Genomic DNA, 24,731 nt, shown 5'->3' on the forward strand with positions numbered 1-24,731 from the left:
TCATTGCAGGGGCAAAAGGAAAACATTGAAATAAATAGGTTCAGATGGGCAAAAAAATACAACAAATTATTTTAAAAAAGATGACTTGATGAATGAAATGATTTAAAGAGATATAAGTAAGAGGATTAATGTAAAGATGTATTAGAACAAAATGTCACGTTTTGTCAGGCCACGTCGATTTGTTTTTATTTTAATTGCTAATTAAATATATATGAGGGGGGGAAGCATACCCCAAAGTAAATAGATGAACGTAGCAAGTTCTTTCTTCCATATAATTTCTAATAAAGTCTAATAAAGTCAACTTTATTATGCTATTATTAACTTAAATTAACTAAATTAGTAAAAGGACGTTAAAGAATATTAAAGTTTTTTTCAGTGTTGACACACACACACCGCCTGATGTCGCCTGTGCGTATTGAGATCGGATCCCTAATGGACACTGAGGAAGATCTAAAAAGTTCCGGTCACTATTTGAGAAAGTTTACTTCTTAGTCCTCAGGCGGTTAGGGAGATCATCCTCCTGATAGGGTTTATTTCCGCAAGAGATTCTCACGGTTCCCTAAGTGAGGTGAAAGAGTATATATGTCATTCCCAAGGGCACTAATAGTTCAGTTTCTCCAAGTTGAGTTGCATTTGGGTGAAATCTGGAAAAAGGGACTCACCTCGAGAAACGGAACAACGCACCAATCTGTCTCCCTAAGGAAACTCTGATTCCCCACTTTTTTATGTGCTTCCTGAATGCAGCAGGAATCCCATGACTGACCAATCCGGGGCGCAGGGGGGCGGGGCTTCTCCAGCCATGACGTCCCAACTTTTCCAACAATCTTGTCACTTCGACATCATGGCGTAGCGATGTGGCCGGATGGGCAGGATTGCTGGACACGGAGAAGTTAGGACGAGAAGCGCTGCGGTGGTTAAAATAAAAAAGTTCAAGGAACGTCATTCGAATTCTTCTTTGGCGAGTTTCGGTGAGTGACTTTTCCGTTGTTTTTCTCTCTGGGTTTTTTTCTGACCACTAACTTTAACAAGCGGCTGGCGTGGTTCGCGCACATGAATGTAACGTTACACTTTCCTCACCTTGTTACGGCGCGGCTGCGTCAGATTTTCACTTTTCGTTAGGTTTCAAAGAAAGTGAATAAAATTGAAAGTTAGCGGTCCAAAGTAGCTTTTAACTGTTTTACTTTTTACAAGAGTTACTGCGGGGCTCGGGTATCCCACTTTGTGGAAAATTTAATCAAATCGAAATCCCACTTGTTTGTATGATATCGTGGGCTAATGCGTTAAGCTATAACGTCGGTATGTGCTGTTTTTTTCCGGCACTTCTCCGTCTTCCCCGTTCAAATCAAACTGTTTGCGTTGTTTAGCGTTGAAACGAGTGTTTACAAGGTTGCCGGTAACGCGAGGAAATCAGACGGTAAATCTCGTTGCACCCGGTGTCTGCGGCCACCACACTTTTAGCACAGATTAAAACCACGCTGTGTTTGAGGCGACGCTTTGTGGACTCCAGCTGGTGAATTGACCATGGTTGTAAATAAAGGAGGTTTGCCAAGAGTTTTACTGCGTGGAGCTCGTCTCAATGATCAGCTGTTGTCTTGTCCTCCAGACGACATTAAGATGATGGTCATTCCAGTGATATCCAGAGCAACACGGTTATCTGTGAACCGGATCGCCGTCTGACCGTCCCAAAGAAAACAATGATCTTGGTTCACAGCTCAGTAATTCCTCCGTGATTTAACATGTATGAGTTCGAATCCCTGGAGCATAAGGGACTTTGTGTGTGTGTGTGTGTGTGTGTGTGTGTGTGTGTGTCTGTGTCTGTGTCTGTGTCTCTGTGTGTGGCGTCCGCTTTCAATGTGCAGCTTCTTTGTGATTTAACCCAAGGAGATTCACCCGGCATAGTAATTACCGTATTATTCAGATTTAAGGGGAAACCCCCAAAACACTCTATTCCTATCTGAACCGCAGCAAAAAAATCTCGGATATTTTGATGAAAAAAGCCAGTTGAATTTTGGTTTGAATCTCAGTGGACAGTGTTTTTTAATTGATTATTTGTTAGTAAGGGAAGTCCTGTTTGGATTCAGAAATAATCTCTTTTTAAAACTTGGTTTCGTTTTATTTATTTTTTCCAATATGTCAAATAACCTTTAAGGCAAGTGGAGGCATAGGTAGTGCAGTTGTGAGTAATATGAAAAGAATGTTACATGCTCTACAACCCAAATAAAGTGCCTCCGTGGTCTTTTGTGTTTATACTGGCAGTGTAATTCTTTTAAAGATTTTAATCACACTGAACCAATGGTGTTTTGTGGGTTCAAATTTTGCTCCGGGCCAATCTGTTTTATACCCACGCATTTTCTCTTAGGCAAGGTTGTTTGGCAGTGTAAAATTAGTAATGAGGTATTCTGCCCACTTGCTCAGGTTGGAAATAGCTGCAGGTTATTCCAGAGCAGCGCCCGGCAGGCAGCTGGTGGACACCTTCACTGGATGCAAAGTTTACAGGAATGCTTGATTCCCTTTTTTTTTTTTTTACACCAGGGTACAAAAGCCTAAGCTCAGTCACCACATCAAATCACTGCAAATGCTCGAAATGTATCTATTTTTACCATTTAGAGAAATACAAGAGTTTCCCAGTTCCCTTGATATGATATAAAAAGAAAAGTTTTGGCTCCATGATGTGATGGCAAATAAACAGTTTTTATTCATAGTACCTCTTAAACCTATTTTCACACCAGTGGTGATGAAGCTTCCATGCAAGACAAGCTGGCCTGGCCATTGGGATCAACTCCCAGAGCTGTGGGGACTATAACCACCGAAACAGAGATGAGTGAAAGAGCTGAACTTCCCCTGATTCACAGCTGCTTATTCTAAATGTGTCAGGGGTGTCCCGGGCTGAACAGAGAGTCCCCCTGTTTGCTGAAAACAATTTTTCCTAAGGAAATACTGTGTAAAGTTGAATACTGAGTGGGTGTGCATGACTCAATTTTTGGAAAGTGCCGTGTATGATCACCACAGAAATAGTCTCTTTATGTTACCTGGATAAAACATAACAAGGAGAGCAAAGTGCTGCATGATTTGTGCTGGGGTTGTAAATTCCTTTTTTCCATGAACCATTTTACTGACGCTGTCTTCTCACGAGCTGTTAGAGCCAGCTGGAAGACTCCTGTAAACACTTTCTCCCCTTAGATACAAGTGGCCCCGAAGCTACTTTTTTTGTGTTACATTTCCTGTGTGTGCGTGAGTATTGTTTACTGGTCATTCAGAGTATGTGGATTTACAACATATCAGTGGTGCTGCAGTTTTCAAAGTGACTGCAGTATAGATAGGAAAGGTTCTCCCTGAAGGGGCTGGAGCTGATGGATTTGAAAAGCCATTATTGTCCAGTCTCCGAGATGTATTCATTTTCTCAGCGTGCCTCTACAAACTACATCTCCGTTTTCACTGTAGGGCAAGATTGCTTTTTGAATGACTATGCTGTCTGTGGGTTTTGGTTTAAGGCACTTTATATTTGAAAAGAGGGAGGCAGGTGTTTTTTTTCCCCTCCAAATACCATGTGTAGTGTATAGCTGCATAGTCTTCTGTCCTGTCGTGTCTCAGTCAAAATACTCTGCTCCCATTAACAATAGTGCTCTTTGTACGTCGTATGGTTAGTGTAAGTTGTGCGTATAGAAGGTAAGACAGTAAGGCTCTGTTATTTTTGAGATTGCTCTATGATAGCAACTCAATACATTCAGTATCCATACTGGCAGAAACAGATTTCCTCCTATCTAATGTTTCTTCAATCAAGCCAAAAAACTACATTTATTAAGGCCAACAGTGAATGAGCTGGTCAACAAAAAGTTAGACTATGCTTTACATTTTTTTTACCAATGTTGTTCAATGTTAGAACATTATTTCTTGACCAAGTTGTTTTCAGAACTGTTATGAATATTTCAAAAGCAATCTTCATATCATCTTTAATTTTAGTTGTACTTCTTTCTTTTCACAGCAGCAATTGTCATTTCAATGCTTATCATTCAATTAGAAATGCATACTAGCACCTACTAGTTAAGGGTACTATTATGGTTATCTTCCAGAGTCATTATAGATCCTAATCGGAATCCCAACATATCTGACACAGTGTAAACAAAAGCAGTATGAAGCATCCTTAATAATCTTTTAGATAATTCATCAATGAAAATGGCATTTCAGCAGCAGAGTTAAAATGTTAAATTTGAAAGGCCAATACCCGTGGTAAAAGATGTTTATTTTGAAAGGTGGTGTGACATCTCTCCTGTTCCATGTGACTTACATGCATGGTGGTATCCTGGGACCTAAAGACAGAGCGCGCTTCCCTGTAATTTGTCACATTTGTGTTGAAATCCCCCTGGACTTTGTAACCTTTGAATGATGTCATCATACTTTACACATGTTGAGTTTCGAGTGACAGTTGGACAGCAGATTTCTGAACAGCATGTCTGGTCTTGGCCAAAAGTCTTTGAAGTATGTTTGCTGTAAGCCATGTGTTGAGCTTTCCCGTATAAGCTTCTTTGGTGTGTGTGTGCTTGCGTGCACGTGCACGTACGTGTATGTGACTGGTTTTTGAAAAAGATGCCCCACAGGTTGTCTTTCTTATAATTAATTTCCTGACTAGTTCCTCACTGGCCAAGATTCTATTTTTTTCCTCTGACAATTCTTTAGAATTTGCAGGATTGGTAAAATTCCAGCATTTTAAATGTTGAGACTGCAAGAAGTATTGTTTGCTAACAGGTGACAAACAAGCCAGCAGTTTACTATGAAAGTCTTGGTCTTATTTTTTTCCATTTTTTATCCTGTATGATTTGTGAATTTTGGTGCGTTCTTATATCTTCTACACACAATAGCGAACCTCACTGCAGGAATGCTAAATATCAGTGTTAGGGCTGTGGGTTGTTTCCATGAAGCTTGAGACTGCTGCTGCCATTATTTAGCCACTCCCAGGATGTGTGGCAGTTGATTAAAGGAAGAGGTGTTTGAATGTGTGTGTTGGACACATTGTGGGGACCCACCTAGGTTTTGTGGACAATTCCCCATCGTGAAATATAAGGGGGAAAATGTGCTGCAAGGTGAGTGCAATGCTTGTAACGGTTAGTGTAAATCTTGTGAAATATAATTGAACTCAGTCTGAAGTGATGGAAATACAACTCTGCTGATTATGTTTGCAAATGAGTGCCTCTTCATGCATATTTGTTTATGAATATACAGCTCAGCCTTTTAATCAAACAAGATAAAGAGACTGCTGTGTCCCTCTGGCTGATATTCAAGACTTGGACACGCCAATGCATCCCCACGTAGTTCTAAACACAGAGTGTCTAGTGTCTTATTGCTAGAACATTTGTTATACCAGTATTTTAGGCAGATAACCTCACTTCTAGAGGGCAGTAGACAAAATCTTCGGACAAAATCTGAAAAGTAGTGTGTTTGCGCTCAGTAGAACAAATAATTGTATTTACATGTTAGGATTTGCTTAAATACGTTGCATATATCAGTTGGTCAGTGATTATTGACGGCACTAGTAGGTTCACAGTGGTGAGAACGTTCAGTGAATCATACACAGTGATCAAGCTCAAATTTAAGGCAGTTCAACAATTCAGTATTATTATTCATACCTGGCTCACTTATGGGCCAGAATTGATTACCTTCTTGAAGTCTTGTTCCATTATTGCAGCTCTGACTACACCTATACAAATATTGTGTTATCTGAAGTCTGATTGCTTATTTGGGGGCAGACTGTAAATGTGTGTTTTTTCTTGTGGGTGAGAATCATTTTACTACTCAGCTACTCAGTGAATTTATGGGAGCCTGACAAAGATATGTTGTTTAATCTGGCATATAAAGTACCAGAATGTGGGGTTGGATTTGTCATGACCTTCATCTGTAAATCCATAATTGATAAAGGCACTGACAATTATTTGTTCTGCTGAGCGCAAACATACATATATATTTACATACATACACACATACATATATGTGTGTATGTATGTATGTGTGTGTGTGTGTGTGTATATATATATATATATATATATATATATGTATGTATGTATGTATGTATGTATGTATGTATGTATGTATGTATGTATGTATGTATGTATGTATGTATGTATGTATGTATTTATAAAAATGGAAAACATCTGACACACTTTACTTCTTTACTGTAGTAGCCACTCAACATTTCTGGACAAATTATTCCGTCAAATCCCTTTGTTTGCAACCGAACCTTTGCAAAAACTTTTTTTGCATGATAATCATACCTTAGAATATACAGCAACTTAATCAGTCATAGGAAATGCAAATTTGCTTTACCGTATTCATTGTATTTGAAAATGTTTTTGATATACATCTTGCAGATACTAAGCATTTGTAGCTTCCTTTCAAGGACTCAGTTCGATGTTCAGCTAAGGTTAACTTAACACTGTCACACACAACTTGGTTCAGTCAAAATAAACCTTAGCTGTTTTTGATCAGGAAGTTCCTGTCTGTCTTATCGCATTCCTGTTTTCAGTTAGTGCTTTGTACCCTACCACCTGCCATCAAACCATGAATGTTTAAAGGTTATTTTGAAAATAATTACTGAAATGCAGAAATGTTTTAAAACTTAAGATAACTCAACAGAAACGTGTTGTTCATATGTGTTTCCTTTACTAACTATATTGTTTCCCATTATGTTTCCAGTTTGTTGATTTTGTTTTTAAAGGAACCCAACTTCAGTCCAACTAATTATGCCTAATTGTGTCTTTCTAGGTTTACCAGAGAGTGAAGATGATGTCCGATGCCAGTGACATGTTGGCAGCTGCCCTGGAGCAGATGGATGGCATTATAGCAGGTGCAATTCAAAGCTTTTCACATGTCCTCCAGAGCTTTATAGTAATTAATGAAGATTGAAAGGGTGTTGAAGTGATTAGAATCTGGTTGGGCTTTGCTAATATGATAATAATGATAATTATTGATAATAATAAAATGGAACTTATTGCTTTCTGTTTTATAGAAATAAAGCATGGTATATTATTGGTATAACATCCAAAATAATCCCTTTTGCCTTTTAATTATATAAATATGTAATTATAATATTATGCCTTATACTGTATACTAACTTGTCACTTTGCTACGTACACCCCGTTAAGGCTTTGTTATGTACAGTGCTGCAGCGACTAATACGAAGGGAGGAAAATATTTTTCAAATAGTTCAACATTAATACAAATTGAAGCCTCTAAAATGGTCATCATACCATTAGAAAATCCCTTTGCAAAAGCTGAAATGAAAAAAAATGAAACATGATTTAAAGGAGTTAAACATGACACTGAACTGTCCTCTGTAATCAAGCTCCTCCTGAAATGTAATTGTCTTCTGCATCTTCATCTTAGGCTCTAAGGCTTTGGACTACAGCAATGGCTTATTTGACTGCCAGTCCCCCACCTCTCCCTTCATGGGCAGCCTTCGGGCACTTCACCTTTTGGAAGACCTGAGGGGTGTTCTGGAGCTGATGGACACTGAGGAGAGGGAGAGTCTCCGATGCCAAATCCCTGATTCCACTGCTGATAGCCTGGTTGAGTGGCTCCATGGTAACCTGGTGAGAGGCTCTCATGCAGCATGACATCAGCAAAAGTTATGCAGTTATATTAGCAGCTGAATTAGCATTCAAGGCAGGTGTTGAAGTTTATCATACATTGCCTAAACATGTTCCAGAAATGTATGTTTGGAAATTATTACATTAATGTAAAACACATAAGACTGTCACAAAATATTCACAAGCAATTGAAAACATAATTGATTTTGCTGTTTTAGCTCATTATTCTAGTAGAAACAGTATCATTACCACTACGTGCAGATTTTCAAAACACTTTGGAATCAATCCAAGTCAAGCTTTGCCTAATGCCTTGGTAAAAATATGACAAAATGTCCACAGACCTTTGAAAGTGCATATTAAAATTGTGTCAATGAAGACATTGTTGGAGGAAGTTCACAATCGTGTTTATTAAGTGGACCCATTACTGTCTTATTCTACTAAGTCCCCTTAGAATGAAAGAGGAAATGGTGGTGTTCTGAATGTCACATCTTGTGAGCTGCGAAAAAAAAAAAAAAACATAAAGACTGCTTGGGAACCAGACGTGTGTTTGTGAGAGAACTGGGCTTGTTCCAGATAAATGCCAGAGATTTTGTGTAATGCTGTAACTCATTCCATGCTGCAGCCTTCTTTTCTCAGCCATGTTGGGTTTTGTTTGTGGATGTTAAAGCACTGCTGCTGCAGTTATTTCACCGGGGATCATTGCTGGGCACCAACATCTATGAACTAATCATCCGTCGATTCCAATGGATTACAGAAGATTTATTACTAATTCCATGTTCTTAACCCCTGTTTTCTTCTGTCCTTATAGTCCAATGGGCACATCTCTTTGGGTGGGGGTGACCACTACCAAGAAAGACTGTCCCGTCTTGAGAGTGACAAGGAGTCTCTCGTGCTACAGGTTAGCTACAAAGAACACAATGATATAAATCCTCCTTTAAAATCATTTGATAAATGAATATTAATGTTGCATGCAGGTGAGTGTGTTAACGGACCAGGTGGAGGCTCAGGGAGAGAAGATCCGGGACCTCGATTTGTGTTTAGACGAACACAGGGAGAAACTCAATGCCACTGAAGAGATGCTGCAACAGGTGTGAAAAGCTGCTTGGGTTTCCCAGAGGCAGTACCAGAGTGCTGATTTTACATGTCTGCCATGATGCGTCTTCAAAAATCTATTTTATTGATCAGGTTATCTTGACTGTGGGTTTTAAAACATGTTGCTGTTTTTATGTTTGCCACTACTTAACTGTTGTGCTTTTACTCTTTCTTTACAATTAATATAAATGGATGGTTGCAGTGCTGTATGTAGATTTCAACAAATATTTAGCACCATTAACACCTCCATAGCTCCCACCCCCTTATGTAGATTTAGACAAATGTGTACACCATCAACAAAGTACACCTCAACTGCACTGCCCACCCCAACCCCTGACAGTTAAAATATTACAATTGACCATATTGGAAGTGATCTATGAAAGCATCCCATCTTTACCCCACTACTAGTCATTACATCAAATCACATTCACATATTTCAGGATCAGTGCTCAGCAGAGGTTTTTATCTAATGTTTAATAATATTTTTTTTTCAAATTTACTCTATCTTTATAAATGTTCTATTCATAATTTACATATTATTTATATAAGTTCGTAATTTAATATTACATTGATATTTAATTTAATACTGAGGGCTTTTTTTACCGTCAATTATAACCAAATTGTTTCAATTTATCTTTATATGTCATTATAGGAGCTTCTGTGCCGAACAGCCCTCGAGACCCAAAAATTGGAACTGATGTCTGAAGTGTCCAATTTGAAGATGAAGCTGAATTCAATGGACAAGCAGAGATTGGACTTTGATGACAGATTTCGAGATAGTGATGTACGTGAGCAAAAGTTTTCAACAGAAATGATCTTTGTTTCTGCATGTTTATCTTTCCTCACCTGCGTTAAGGCACACACTTCCTCCCTTGATTCAACAAGTCAGTCTGGCACCTGTGTGGGAGAAGGCCATCTAGTTTCAAAGTAGATATGTGTCAATCTAATTCACTAAGCCATTGTTGATAGATCAGTTGCCTCTGTCTTAAATATCAATGAAAAACTGTTACATGTCAATTGACTAAACTTTTTTGTGACATTTTTGATTCAGTGCCACTCGGATGTTGGTCATATGTGTACTGGTATATTCTCCCCTCCTTAATCTTGCAGAAATACAACATGGTATTGTTTAGGCAGTGCAGCTGTCTCCTCACCCTACTGAAACAAAAGCCTGGTGTCTTTGTTCTGCCTCACAACACATGCATAATGAAATCCCTTCTAGACAAGATTCTTTCATTCATAGTAAACTGTTGATTCCTTCAACATGTTATTAGTCCTCTTGTAACAGTCAAGGACTGTTTTTAATCTGGATTAAAATTCCCATCATAAAATTCCAGTTGAGTTCACTCACATTTTCTTATACAAACTGTCAAAAGTAGGAAGCATCTTCAAATTCATCATTTTCATTTAGAGCTTGACTAGTGTCTAAGATGTTTTTGTACTCCACTTAAAGCTTTCTGTAATTTACTCACTTTGTTCTTTCAGGATTTGATTCTTGAAATGAACGAACTGCGGTACAGATTAACGGAGCTTGAGAGTGAGAAGCTACAGTACGAAAAGAAGCTTAAATCTACAAAGGTGAGGCAGTAATTCAGTCATCACTTAATTTTACACCCTTCACACTATTTTATAAAAAAAAAAGAACTTGCATTGTGTTTTCTGTTTTGTATTCTGTCCTCTAATCTCTCAAGCTGTCAATATACTAACACAGCACTGTAAAACTATAACCTTAAAGACTGATTAACACTCATGACCTAGCAACTCAGTAATTTATTATCCGCATTTTTTGATTTAATAACCATTTAAATGGTTAATCTGCTATTGTTTCGTTACCTTGAAGAAGGCGGTCTGTTATTACCTTCTGAAATTACTGGATACCCTGTACATCTACATTATAATGTGTTAAAAATGAATGTTGACAAGTTTACTGCTTCTCTTTGCACTTGAGCTTTGTCAACACTTTATTCATTTTTTTTTACTGTTTCTGGTGGATTTATGTAGGCTGTAAATTGGCTGAAGGCTTGATAATTGAATTGTTTCTGTTAGATCAACCTGTTAGATCCCATAGTAAGTAGAATTAGACACACCTAAAGGTTTATTGGTTATCCCTGACTACTAATAGTGGCATTAAGATAACTAAGAGATTTTTGGATGATCTGCTTACATATAAACATACCCATATCTTTGATCTGTGTTTGTATTTGAAATAACGCATGTGCGAGCTGTGCAAACAGTTTGAAGGTAGCCCTTTTTACTGCCTTGGCATTAGCACAAATGGAAATGAGAATGCTTTAATTCCAATACAATGCTTTATCAGATAATTTGAAATAAGTCCTGCTTGCAATGACAAGGACATATATCATCTGTCCACGTAGATGACTGAGGTATTGTCAGACATTTATTTTATACCAGATTTATTTATGCATATGAATAAGATCTGATACAGATCTGAGGATATATGATTCATGTGCTTTATTCCGGGTTGCACTTTCATTAAACTCATCCAGTCTATGCTGTGGAGGAATAAAATCTGTCAGATCTCTTCAGGTGCGTGCGTGCGTGTGTGTGTTTGTCTACCGACACACAATAAAGGAGCCCAAAATTGCCCTAAACCATGATATTTTTGGCCAATAGTCAGTTTTGATCAGTCTGTTTTCATTGCGCTAATTTGGATTTAATAATAAAATTCTTGGATATCGTTTCTTGCGTCTGTATTCTCTCTCTTTCCCTTGGTTTCGTCTTTCTCTGGCAAGTCTGTTATGGCCAAGCTTTCTAGCCTGAAAATCAAATTGGGCCAGATGCAGTATGAGAAACACAGGAAGGAGCACAAACTCCAAGCTATGAAGGTTGGCTTTTCTCAGCAACACTGTTGTGCCTGCTGTATGATTATGGTTTTTGACCTCTCCCTTTGCCTCCTCTTCTGTTTTTCTTTTGAGGGTGGTTGAACAGAGCGTGGAGCTGAAGCCAAGTTTTATTTACCCTTGCTGGACAAAATTATGCTACTTTAAAAAAAGCATCACTTAATTTACTGATGTGTGTTGCACACCCGGATGCTAATTCTCAGGCATATTTTAAAATACCCATTTTTAAATCCTTCACACCGGTTTAACAAATATGTACATTGGTAAACCCTGGGTTTGCTTTTGTTCCGGTATGTTTTCATTAGGTAGCAATTCCCTGCATTTCAATGTCTCATTACAATTTCCCTTTAAATTTTAATTGCTCTGTGTCCATGATTCTTTCTGGATGTGCATTTTTCTTTTATGTCTCCTGCATTTATTATTACCCCAGCCTTCTCTTCAGTGCTAACCACCCACCTAACACATTACTCCTCTCAGCGGGTGTGGTCTGCATGCTCAAGGCCATGTCAGCATTGGTTAAACTTGTGTTGTGGTTTGTTTGTAGTGCGGTGTTGAGACAGGAATGCTTGTGTTTGAGGGGAATATCCTCATCTCTTGTCCTGTGTTGGATAGGAGGAGCTTGCCATACTGAAGAGGCAGCTGGAGGGCAAAGACGGAGAGATGAGGAGGCTACATGATGAGTCTGGCTTTAAAGCCATTGCCTCCAGCTGTGCAGATTCTATAGACAGAGGTGGGAAAACCAGTTCAGTCACAAGCCTCACTTAACATGAGTGTGTATGATGCTCAAGGTCATATTTTACATTCTAATGTTGAGTGGTAATGTTAACATGGAATCACAGAAATTGGTTCTTTCCACAAGAGGATGGGATTGAAATCCTTTAAAATCTTCAACCAACCATTTTTTTGTTGTATTATTTTTTTGTCCTGTTTAGTCTCTCATCCAGATGAAACTCTTAGAAAGAGGCTGAAAGAAAAACGTAAGGGGGTATATGCTTCTGTTTATTATTGCACATCATCACTGCACCCATCCTGACTCCTATTTGCATGACCAAGCATGAGCCACCTGAACTCGGCTTGTCCATTATTGCCCATTGGAGTGCTAATATCTGACCTGAGAGCCTTACGCCTCTATAAAACTATCATTTCCATGTAACCTATCAAGATTTTGACCTGATTCAGTCCATGGTCATTTACAAGCTCTTAACGGTATGTTTTTTTTTTTTGTTTTACGTCCAAGCTGGAAAAGCAGCAAGGAATGTGCGCTTTGTGTTTTCAACAGGAATGAGGAATGAATTGTTTGTCATAACATTCAGGCTGTTCATTCATCCTCCTGCCTCACCTCCTTTGACCCTGAATATCTCCCCTCAAACTCTCCTTGCTCACACAAGCAGTCAGTGTGTGTTCTGCTAACCTATAATGTTGTAATGTTCAGTGGTGTGATGAATGCTTTCACTTCTAAAGAAAGTCCTTCTTCTGAAGTGCACGGACTTCCCATACATGATTTTACAAATGAAGTTGTTGAAATCACTGGAGTGGTTTGCTGTGACACTTCTTTGATTACTTTCGGAGAGATTGTAGCTGGAAGATAAAAGCAAGTACCACAAATTTCCCAAAGAAAGATAGTATCGTGTGAAACCCTCTTGAGGAATAAATTGCAAATAATACACTATCTTTTATTTATTTTATTTATGTTGTAATGGCTACATGTCAAGCCCTATTGTAAAAATGTGTTTTTTAAAAAGTAGGAAAAAATCTATCTAAAGACAAGTTCTGAATTACTTCTGCATTTTCCCACAAGGAGGAATATTCCAGTTGAAGTATTGATTTAAAAATCCCTTAAATTATTAAATAATTAATTAAATACATTTTATTTCCAAAATAACCTCTGTTATAATTCCGACAGTCAGAATGTTATGGAATGATAAAACCTTCAAATGTCCTCCTTTGTCTTCAGGTTTGCCCGTTCACTAAGTAATTAAAAAGCCCAAAAATGTTTCTGTTTGAATAAAAATGATCTTTCATCACTAGATGTGGAAGTACAGAGAATGAAAAAGGCTGTTGAATCACTAATGGCAGCCAACGAAGAAAAGGTAAAGTTTGTTCTCAGCTCACTGATTCACTTTATTCTGCTCCAGTTAAATTACCTTCTATTACTTGATTCACAGGATCGTAAAATTGAAGAGCTGAAACAGTCACTGCTGCGGTACAAGAAAGTTCAAGATATGGTGATGTCAGTACAAGGAAAAAAAGGTTAGATGAAACTTTTTCATACTAAAAGAGGACTATAGCAATGTAAGAATAGTAGTTAAGCTTCAAAAGCAAAATCCTTAAAGTATTCTTATATTTGACATGTATGTAGTAACATTTTTTCCCTCATGTGACCATTGTTTGGTTTTCTCTAGATGTTTATTAAATGTGAATATCTTGTTTTTTTTTCTGTAACTTTTCAAAAATAATTCAGTTTTGAAATTTTCCATACATATGCTGTTGGGTTTTGTTGTAAATGATTATTTGAACATCGCTGACGCTGAATGTTTATATTTGGTCCATTGTAGAAAAAAACAAAGATAATGACCCCATGGAAGGTCATGACAGTTCTGTGGCATTACAATCCAACTGTGTGTCTGTGGAGCCAGAGAAGCAGGAGGTTACAGATGATGAGCAGCCTCCAAAGATGAACCCCGATGAGGTTTGCGCTTCATACTTCAACCGGGCAGGATCATTGTTTTGGGCCAGAGCAGTCGTCTTTGGAACCGAACATTCCTGGTTCAATTCCCGGCTCCTCCTAGTGTGTCGAAGTGCTGTTGAGCAAGACACTGAACCCCTAACTGCTGCCCTGGTGTTGGTAGATGGGAGCCTACTGCTCATGGTTCATCCACGATGAGTTAATTGCAGAGAGCGAATTTCCCCATCGGGATTAGTAAAAGATAAATTATTATTTATATTGTTATCATTATTATTATTGTTGTTATTATTATACACAAATGTTTTCGTCTAAAAATCAGTTTTGAATACCTTCGTACATCATTTGAAAATAAAAAAAGACAAAAAGTTTGTTTAATTACTAGTGCACTTTTACATTTTTATTAAAAATGATAAGATGGCAAATGCACCACGACAGTTGTGTAACATTTTTCCTGTCAAGCAGTGTCATATCTCATTGAACACATAATTCTCAGTAAGACATTACTTGTATACTTAGATTTCACACTGTGAATTTCTGTGAACTGCTTGACATCCAGTTAATCGGATGATCAGGCCTGTCTGTTCTCTAATCATTCATGTAGATTCAGGCAAAAGGAGGAAACTGTCACACATGTTTTATGACCGCACAATCCTTGATTTCTTTTTCTTATACTTTGCCAAGGTGGAGGCATTCAGTGGACCGAGTGAAGAGATTTTGTCCACACCAAGTCCTGGTGATCCAGAACAATTGCCAGAAGCGTCACCCTGTGATGGAGAAGGGTGAATATGAATGACATTGTTGCGTACTCCTAGATAGTACTAATGGTTAGTTTTGACGCAAAGTTGAGTGTGGTCAAGACCTGCTCCTGAATTTGGTTTTAAAAATCAGATCTTGGGCTGTCCTGCTTTTCGCATCTTTACTTTGCTGTTTTCTTGTGCATTGATGGACACCACTAAAGACAGACCAGAGCAAAAGCATTTGCCGAGAATGTTTTCATTAATCAGGAACGAAAGTTGGAAGTTCAAAGACGATCGTAGTTCCTACCATAAACGATGCCAACTAGCGACCTGGCGGCGTTATTCCCATGACCCATGATCCGCCAGGCAGCGTCAGGGAAAGAAAAGTCTTTGGCATGCTAGCTAGTTACAAGCCCCCTTTGCGGTCGCCATCCAACTTCTTAGAGGGACAAGTGGCATCCAGCCACTTGAGATTGAGCAATAACAGGTATGTGATGCCCTTAGGTGTCTGGTGCTGCACGCGTGCCCCACTGAGCGGATCATCGTGTGTCTCACCCTTTGCTGAGAGGTGCGGGTAACCCACTGAACCCTACTCGTGATAGGGATTGGGGATTCCAATTATTTCCCATCAACAAGGAATTCCCAGTAAGCACGGGTAATAAGCTGGGCCCGCCAGGGTCAGCCACAGTCCTGGCGGACCGCCGAGACATCCATTAAACTTGACTATCAAGAAGAAGTAAAATTTGGAACAAGTTTTCTGTAGGCGAACCTGCGGAAGGATCATTACCGGCAGCCCGGACGCCAATCCCAGGGGGGCCACACAGCAGGAACTCGACCTAGAGAGCCGAAGGCACATGCCCAAAGCCGAGAGGGCGCTATGAAACGAACTGCGCAGTGGGGAAGGCTGCGTGCCGCCGGGTACCTGTAACCCGCTCACGGCCCTGCCCCTCCAGGGGGCAGCAGCCGGCAAGCCAGGGGGTTCAATATTTCCTACCCTGGCCCACCACCCCTTTGGGGCAGCATGGCGCAGGAGGTAGAGCAATTGCCTTTGGAACCAAACATTTCTGGTTCAATCCCGGCTTCTCCTTGTGTGTCGAAGTGTTGTTGAGCAAGACACTGAACCTCTAACTGCTCCCCTGGCACTGATGGACGGCATGTTTACTGCTAATGGTTAATCCATGATGGGTTGATTGCAGAGAACAAATTTCCCTGCAGGGATTAATAAAGGTTAAATTATTATTATCAAATAGCAGGTTTGAGTTGCTCTTTTTTGTTATCATTACAGCAGCCAAGACATGACCAAAACCGTCAGCCATGATCAGCTAGAAAGGAGCAATAATGAAAAGGTAAGGCTTCATGTTTTGCGGTTAAAATAGTATGTCAAGGGTTTTTATCAAGCCACAACTTATGTTTACAGCCAATTTTATGTGCATATTCTGCAGTTCACCTTCTTTTCTTCAAATTTAAAGGCATTGTTCTGTGCCAGGACAATATGAAAATAGCTAATAGTGTTTCTTATCCTGCTACTGTCAGTTACAATTTTGCAAATTTTTAGATTTAGTGGTTAACTGTAAGTGAATTTCTTGTAAGAATTGTTTCAGTGTTTTTGTTGGGTCGGTTTCTAGTCAATTGAAGAGTTCTCTCATAGCATTTTGTCATAATTTTTGCCTGTGCTGAAGAATAATCAAGATCAAATCATGAGTAACCAAATGTTGTCATAATGCAGATTGTAAAATGATGTACTCTGATATGTACATTGTCCAGATGTAGTAAATAATTAAGGTGTTTCAGCAGACTCTATTCAAAGATAACTGCAAAAATGACAGTCCTACATGAGCAATGTTGTTGTCTCAGAACACGTGTGATGTGATGAGTAAGTTCGGTGAAAAGCCACCAATTGGCCCCTCTGCAACATTGCCTGCCAACACGGAAGATGACAGCTTTGGATCAAAAAAGGCTCGCTCATCCTTTGGAAAAGGCTTTTTCAAGATCCGTGGAGGGAAAAAGACAACCAGCACCCCCAATTTAGGTAAGCCAACTTTGAGATGTAACAGCAGGAGAAGTATTTTTTCATGGTGACCAGGCTTGTCATTTCATCTGAAGTTACATCAATCAGTCAGATGGTGACCTGAAAACTTCAGACGAATCATCCATAAGAAGGGAGTCGCTTATCCCATAACCATGTGCAAAGTAATTGAAAGCAGGAGTAGCATGATGGTTCACTTAAGCATATTTTGTCGGTATGGAAATCGTTCACGACAAGAAGACAGGTATGGCACAAATCGCAAAACTTGGAGATTCATATAAGATTTTGCCCGAAACAATGAACACCCCCCCGCTCAACATTCTGTGTTAGCAAAGGTAAAGCTGTTTTAGATGGTAAAGATCAGAATATGCTGCTGTAGCCCTCAGGAATCTGGCAAGTACAATTCGGGTGTAGTCAATTGAATGTGTTTTGCCTGAATCCTGATGATTTTCACTTGTTATAAGGGAAAATATTGTGTGTAAAGAAATGACATTGGCTGTGCAATATTTTTATGTCTAATATGATAGATGAACAATTTTGTCTTGGATTTTTTTTTGTCTATCCAGTAAATAATGGAGCTAGAGATCTGTTTTTAGATTTAGAAAAGTTATTTGTATATTTGTTAATGCTACTTTGGTTAGTAATCCTTGGGAAGATATTACTTTCCGGTATTAAACAAAATTAATGCATCAGTGCATCTTTAATTCTATGTTGTAAACCGTGATGATTTGATTGGCATTTTTCTAGAGAGTGACATTTTCTTTTAGGGGGTTTTCCTTCCACATTTTCTTTTTTTTTTCTCTTACTCCCCAAGCCACACCCATGGGATAGACGATACAGACCAAGACCATAATTTGCAGCCCACGCAAACTATGGCCCTGATTTAATTACGGAAGTCTGTTTCTGTGGTGTTGAATACCCCTTGTTGCTTTTTATGTGCCCTGATTATGTACATGTACTGTAGACATGTATATCTGTGTCTGTTCGATCTCTCCAATCATAATTTCTGCCCCTTGTCTTGTTCTTTCTCTGTTGGACCCTGTGATGTGTTACTGTGTGTACTTTGTAACACATGAAGATCGCAACCGGAGTGCAAGTGCGCCTATGCTAGGTACAGTATAGACCACAGGTCGCTGCAGGGCTATAGTAGTTTCCTGAATACCATCAATGAAACTACTAGTTACATCTTGATTGTATGCCTCCCCACCACTCATCATTCTGCTCCCGTATTTTTATCACGTTGCAGTAGTGGCAGTGTCTTAACAACCACACCCTTGAGTCAACTCAGAAGTTGTCTGTACAACATACAGCCAGTCTGTCGTGTATGTTGATTTGCCTGTGTTCCCTGCATGTCAGTGTTTACCACCTTTCATTTCTATGAATCTTTTCATGAACACACATCTTTATCCAGACTCAAATTATCTGCTGAAATAATTTGGATCTTGATGCCCACTGTCTGAGTATCTTCTTGAATTTCTCTCTGAATGCAGCTATAAATATGCTCCCTCGTCTGGTCAGAGGGAAAAAAAAGAAATCCTCTTTTTGATGTCCAATGTCAGCAGTATCTTATGCATGCATCCCAGGAAGAGCCTTGCTTCCTACTTCCAGCTCCATGACCCCTCAGTCCATGCAGGAGTCGTCATGAGTGTTGAGTGTTTGCCAACCCCATGGAGCAGCACCGTGTCCACCGATCACTGCAGGCTAATTCTGGGCATCTTACTGACAATAATCCATTTTTCTGTGCAGCTGAAACTGAGCGACAGGGTACAGACCACCTGGATCTGGCTGGGCTGCCACAGAGGTCGACCAACAGTGACAGCACTCACACTCTCCCCACAACCCCCGAGAGCAAAAAGAAGTCTAAAGGCATTAAGAAACTTTTTGGGAAGTGAGTAGAGCATCATCATTAGGTTCATTCCTGTGACATTTTTTTTAAATATCCTTAAGATTTATGTTAATATAATAATATAGTTGTTTTTTCAATTGACTTTTTCATTGTATGCTCTTCAATGTCGTATTTGTTAAGGCTCAAGAGAAGTCAGTCAACCACGTTTAACTTGGACGACAACCCACCAGAGGTGGAATTCAAGAGGGGGGGAGTGCGGGCCACGGCAGGGCCCCGGCTGGGTTGGTCTCGTGATCTCCAGCATGTCAATAAGTACGTGTGTGCATTCATCTTGAAGAAGGAATTGAATCGTTTTTTTTTCTTGACTTTTGCTTGTTTCTTTGACTTTCTGATGTTCCTTATATGGTGGTCAATTATTTGAATCATAAAAATAGGGCATCATTCAGTATTAAAACACTTTATTTTACAACGCTGCGATTTGAGCCCAGCTATAAAATGTACTATTTTTGGAATACTTGCCTAATGCTTTTTGCATGGCTACATCTTGTTTTTGGATGACCTCACAGGAGAGTGGTAATTGGCCTCTCACTTAAAGCAGCAGTGCAGAGGATGAGCATTGCTACAAATAAATCAGTTTTAATTTCAGATTCCACCAAACTCGAACAGACACCAGCAAAATCACATTTTGGATTCATACCGCCTTTCATACCGATCAGTTTTCCGGCCTTACAATCTTCCTTTACTTTCTACAGTCAGCCAAACTTTCTCTGCAACATTTGGCTTGACTCTTTGAACAGGCCTTTAAAAAGCTTCACCTCCTCCCTTGTCTCCATTTAGAAATCTCTGTTGCGTAAAGCTGTCACATATCATTGTTACATCTCTTTTCCCCACGTAAACATGAGTTATTGACTCTCCAGTTTCTGAGTTGGTTGTGCTGGTTTGTGCCTCACTGATATTTCCTGCTATGAGACTGCAAAGGAAAAAAGCCTTCTGTCCCTATAGCTTAGATTTTTGGGGGGATTTGTAAAAAATGCTAATTAAATTGATGGAATTATCACTAACCTGTTGTCTCGAAGGGCAGGATTAATAAGTCAAAAAACTTGTTGAATAGCAAGAAAACGGTTGGTGGTCAGGATACTCCACTTCTGTTTCCCTCTATTAACTTCGGTCTGGTCTCTGTCATCAGTGACGTGGATGCTCCATTTGCTCGCTGGTCCAAGAGTCAGGTGTGCGATTGGCTGCAGGGCCAGGGTCTCGGTCTCTATGTGAACATGGCGCAAGTGTGGATCTTCTCTGGGCAGACACTTCTTCAGGCTTCACAACAGGACCTGGAGAGGGTAAGAGGGTTTTTCCTACAGAAGCTTAGGAACACTACCCTTGTGCTGAATCCAATCCAGTGTTAAGTGTTAACCTGCTGATGCTCAGGAGCTGGGAATCAAACACCCGCTGCACAGGAAGAAGCTACAGCTGGCCCTGCAGGCTCTGGGCTCAGAGGAGGAGGATAATAAGGGAAAGCTGGACTACAACTGGGTGACGAGTGAGTACCAGCTGCCAAGCCAGCGCCTGAATCTAGGACCAGAATACACGGGCACACATGAAAAGGGCTATCTTACTCGCCATGACTCCTTCTCTTGCTGTCAGGGTGGCTGGACGATATTGGCTTACCTCAGTACAAGACCCAGTTTGATGAGGGAAGGGTGGATGGTCGCATGTTGCACTACATGACAGTGGTGAGTGTCTGTGCTTTCTCATGTTAAAATTAGAGTTTCTGATTGGCTGAATTGGAGCAGCCCGTTCTTCCATCCTCCAAATGATGACAAAACTCAGCCATCAGCTCTGTTAAAGATGGCATATATTCACAGACCTTTCCACTCAGGATCACTTTTTCTTTCTTTTAAAATATATATTTAATTATATCAAGTGTGACTTCATTTTTTTTTTTTTTGTAAATGTCTTTGACTTTTCTGAAATGCCTGCTCTCCCCCTCAGGATGACCTACTTTCTCTGAAGGTGGGAAGTGTCCTTCATCACCTCAGCATTAAGAGAGCTATTCAAGTCCTGCGGCTCAACAACTACGAGCCCAACTGCTTGCGACGTAGACCATCTGATGAGGTGCACTTTCACTCACACCCAAGACGTAGCCGAACAGCAATTAATATGCAGCTTTTCAAAATACTAATAACGCATCCTTTCTGTGCCATATGCCCACAGAACAACATTTCTCCAGCAGAGATCTCGCAGTGGACGAACCACAGGGTGATGGAGTGGCTGCGGTCTGTGGATCTGGCTGAATACGCTCCTAACCTGCGAGGCAGCGGCGTGCATGGGGGCCTGATGGTGAGTCAAAGAGAGCAGGACACTGGTTTCAGAGTTTCTCATGTCATTTTATTGTCTCCTGACCCACACCGTCTTGTTTTGTCCGCAGGTTCTTGAGCCGCGGTTCAATGTTGAGACCATGGCTCTGTTGCTGAACATACCACCCAACAAGACCCTGCTTCGCCGTCACCTTGCCACACATTTCAACCTGCTGATTGGTTCTGAGGCCCAGCAGCTCAAGCAAGAATGTCTTGAAAATCCAGACTACACTCTGCTTACTGCTACCACCAAGGTCAAGGTACAATGATCCCTGATAGGCCCTTCTCCAAGTATTGAACACTGTGCATTGAATAAAACTTAATTTTTGTTTGTATGTTTATCAAATGTAGCCTTTTTTTTTCCTAAGTAACTGTTTGGCCAGAAGTGTCGGGCCTTACATCACCAATGGGGTTCAGCAAAACCCTGTCTCCTCTGTGGGATATCAAAAAACGAAGGAAAAATTCCCCCAAAATTGAGAAATAAACTATACATTTTGCCAATATTTCTGAAAATCAGTAAGAAATTCACAAGAAAAGCCCTTTAAAAAAACTGAAAGGAATAACTTGTGAAGTTATACATTGACACTTAAATCCAATATAAAGAATTTGCCCTCTGTCCTCTTCTCAGCCAAGAAAACTGTCATTTGGTAACTTTGGCAGTCTACGAAAGAAGAGGCAGGATGAGAGTGAAGAGTACGTGTGTCCCATGGATGTGGAGATGCCAAAGGGACGAAGCTTTCAGAAAGGCTTCGAGCTCCAGATCTATGAAGACGACTTGGACCGGCTAGAACAGGTGAGTGTCCTTTCATTGACTGACCATGTAATCCAGCTGAAAACAGGCCCCATTGAACTTTTCAAGACGGCACCTAGCAGTTCTTTGTCAAAACTAATTTAATCGAGACCTTTTTTATGCAGCTTTATACTCTGCAACTCCTCTGTGAGAGTCATTCATCAAATCAGCGTCAGCCCTGGAGTTAATGAAGAATCCTTCATTCATTCATTCATTCATTCATTCATTCATTCATTCATTCATTCATTCGTTCGTTCATTATGTATACCACCTCTGCTGTAGTCGGGGCCACATGCGCTTGGAGCCTATTCCGGCATCTTTTTGCCAGTCAGGGTTCAGTACCAGTAGATCCAAGGGCTGTATATAGGGACATACAACCATTTACTCTTTCATTCCCATTTCCCAGCAATTTAGTGTCTTCAGTGTATGTACCTTTATGTTTTTGGATTGTTGGAGAAAACCACGCTGACACAGGGGAAAATTCAAACTCCCAACAGCACGAGTCCTGAGCTTAATGAAGTAACAAATGTTATAAATTCACACACTTCAGAATGTTAAAAATATGAAACTAATACAAATTATATAATTAAAAACACAAGACAGTAATAAATACTAATGAATTGCCCTAAAATACGTCAGATTAAAAAATAAATAAAAACACAAGGCTTCATTTCTGAAGTTTTAACACAAGAAATAAAACAATTTGGATAGTTGTCAAATCTTGTCGCAGCAACTGGACTTGGCTTTTCCTACTGTATAGGTTTCATCTCTCATCCTGGAGGCTTTTTCAGTCCTGAGAAGTGAACGATTGACCGGAACCCTGGTGGCTGAGAATCTTCACAGAGAGACAATTGAGTGACCAAAGGTTGTAATGCAATCGCTATTATTGCATTACAGTCAAATGTAATGTGGTTACAGTGATGCGACACCAACACTGTTTGTCTGTGAAGGTTCTTAGACACTGAGGTCACAGTCTGCCATTGGCCAATCTTATCGCGACAACTAGACTTTGTTTCAAGGAAAAAAAATTATGTCCAGTTGCCGTGGTAAGATTTGACGATGATAGACCAACAATATTGCTCGAAGTGCTGAGTTTGAAAGACGCTTCTTGTTTTTCCTAGATGGACGACTCAGAGGGAACTGTGCGCCAGATTGGAGCTTTTTCTGAGGGGATCCAAAACCTGACCGTAAGAACATTTCACTCGACAGCTGTCCAAAATTTTCTGGGATGAAATTAGTGTTTGTTTTGGTCATTGTAACCAAGTTTCTGTTTTGAAAGTGATTTCTTTTCTTTTTTTTCCCACCCAATGCATCTTTCTCTAGAGCATGCTAAAAGATGATGAATTCTTCAAAGAGATTTCAAACTCTCCCAACCCCAGTGTGACAGACGACGACTCCAACGCCTGAGAGTGTTTGCAGCAGGAAACGCAGTTCCTGCCAAGACCGACCCTCCCCAACCTGCACACTGACTTTTCTCAGCAAACCCCAAGAATTCTCCCATGTTTCCTTTTTGTTTAAGTGTTAAAATTTGAAAAACAAGCCACAAGTACTTCCATATCCGTCTGTCTTTGTGTTAAAAGACTGCGTTGTGAAATGCTCCAGCCCAACAGCCGCTGTTACTTCTTCATCGTTGCCTGAAGACGGAGTGACATTTAGGGTGACACCACTGCCTGCCAGCTTGTTTCTGGATATTTTTTTATACGTAGATTTGTGCTGGCATCGGTCCGCCTTTAACAAAAAATGGATTTAATGGATAGAAATGGATTTAAGAATATGTCCACATTGATTTTAATATGTCTTTAAATGGCATTTTTTGCTGTTGAAATGCTCAAAAGGGGAACTTCAATTAGAATTGAAGTATCGAGTTATTTAAAAGAAACAGCTGCTATGTTTTCTTAACATTTCAAATTAAATGTTTTCTATTTTATCCTCCACAGATCATTAACAGGTTCTCACTCAACCATCATTTTCTGCATGCGTCTCATATCGTACAGTGCAAAGTCTAATGAATATCATTGCATGTTGTATCTGGCACGTTAACCTACGTTTACCACATGTTTTATTTTTTACTTCAATGAATTTTAAATAGAATCTCAGTTACAGATGATAATTTGTCTGCTGTGGCAGATTCAAGATGTATCCTATTATAAAGTTGGAATACAGACGGTTCTTTTATCTTGAGAAAAAAAAAAAAACTTCAACACTTTTAAGACCAATAAAGTTATTTAATTCCATCTGAATGGATTTCTTAAATCCATGTGGGTGTTCGAAGGGACGAGCAGTCTCCCCTGCATCTTATTAGGTGCTAAATTAGAGCTATTGCATCGAATCCTCCGGACTTTTTTTTTAACAACATGCACTTTGGAGCATACAAAACACAAAGCTAATGACACATGAAATTTAATGAAAACATTTATTTACTGCAAAACTCAAACAAGATTCAACCTTCCTCCACGGAACATGAAGTGCATGAGTAGAAACAAGAGGGAAAAAACATCTGGGACTGCAGAATGTCCTCTCCTTGTGCCAGATATCACTGGAAATGTCTTAGTGGTAAGTTTGGGATATTTTCTTTATGGCCAACATTCAAAAAAAAAAAGCATAGCAGTAGTTTCTCATGTCATAAATGATCAGAAGAAAAAGAAGCGATATTTGGGAACCGCAGTGTTATTATTTCCTGACGAGGATTTAAACCATCAGTCACTTTTTATTTTAACACCCCGTTTCAAACTTCTTTTTCCATCGAGCTTGTTATGGTTTGA

The 24,731-nt window shown here is 39.6% G+C and overlaps 1 protein-coding gene across 7 annotated transcripts; it reads left to right on the forward strand.

Moving 5' to 3' along the window:
• Window positions 1–839: 839 nt before the first annotated feature.
• Window positions 840–23,903, forward strand: ppfibp1b (PPFIA binding protein 1b). 7 transcript variants are annotated; one of them, XM_086163493.1, is made up of 27 exons: window positions 840–968; window positions 6,754–6,835; window positions 7,375–7,580; window positions 8,386–8,475; window positions 8,552–8,665; window positions 9,322–9,453; window positions 10,155–10,247; window positions 12,143–12,260; window positions 12,463–12,507; window positions 13,559–13,620; window positions 13,696–13,780; window positions 14,086–14,219; window positions 14,898–14,995; window positions 16,239–16,299; window positions 16,808–16,982; window positions 18,058–18,090; window positions 18,726–18,867; window positions 19,006–19,137; window positions 20,012–20,162; window positions 20,251–20,362; window positions 20,467–20,555; window positions 20,815–20,937; window positions 21,037–21,162; window positions 21,251–21,439; window positions 21,808–21,972; window positions 23,091–23,156; window positions 23,293–23,903. In XM_086163493.1, exons 2-27 carry the CDS (start codon window positions 6,772–6,774, stop codon window positions 23,374–23,376), a joined length of 2,889 nt encoding a protein of 962 aa, XP_086019619.1. In that variant the 5' UTR covers window positions 840–968; window positions 6,754–6,771; the 3' UTR covers window positions 23,377–23,903. The 7 variants fall into 7 exon arrangements, with proteins under 7 accessions (XP_086019619.1, XP_086019614.1, XP_086019620.1 ...); XM_086163488.1 differs by having other exon boundaries at window positions 20,815–21,162; XM_086163494.1 differs by lacking the exon at window positions 18,058–18,090.
• Window positions 23,904–24,731: the final 828 nt, after the last annotated feature.

This window comes from Fistularia commersonii, chromosome 17, assembly GCF_037954325.1.
Source record: "Fistularia commersonii isolate RoL2024-O1a breed Wild chromosome 17, RoL_Fcom_v1.0, whole genome shotgun sequence".
NCBI lineage: Eukaryota > Metazoa > Chordata > Actinopteri > Syngnathiformes > Fistulariidae > Fistularia > Fistularia commersonii.

Coding starts and splice junctions, on each gene's coding strand:
- ppfibp1b (XM_086163488.1), top strand. CDS start 6,772: ATGATGTCCGATGCCAGTGACATGTTGGCAGCTGCCCTGGAGCAGATG. Junction 13,781..14,085: donor GTCAGTACAAGGAAAAAAAG/GTTAGATGAAAC, acceptor GGTCCATTGTAG/AAAAAAACAAAGATAATGAC. Junction 19,138..20,011: donor GATCTCCAGCATGTCAATAA/GTACGTGTGTGC, acceptor CTCTGTCATCAG/TGACGTGGATGCTCCATTTG.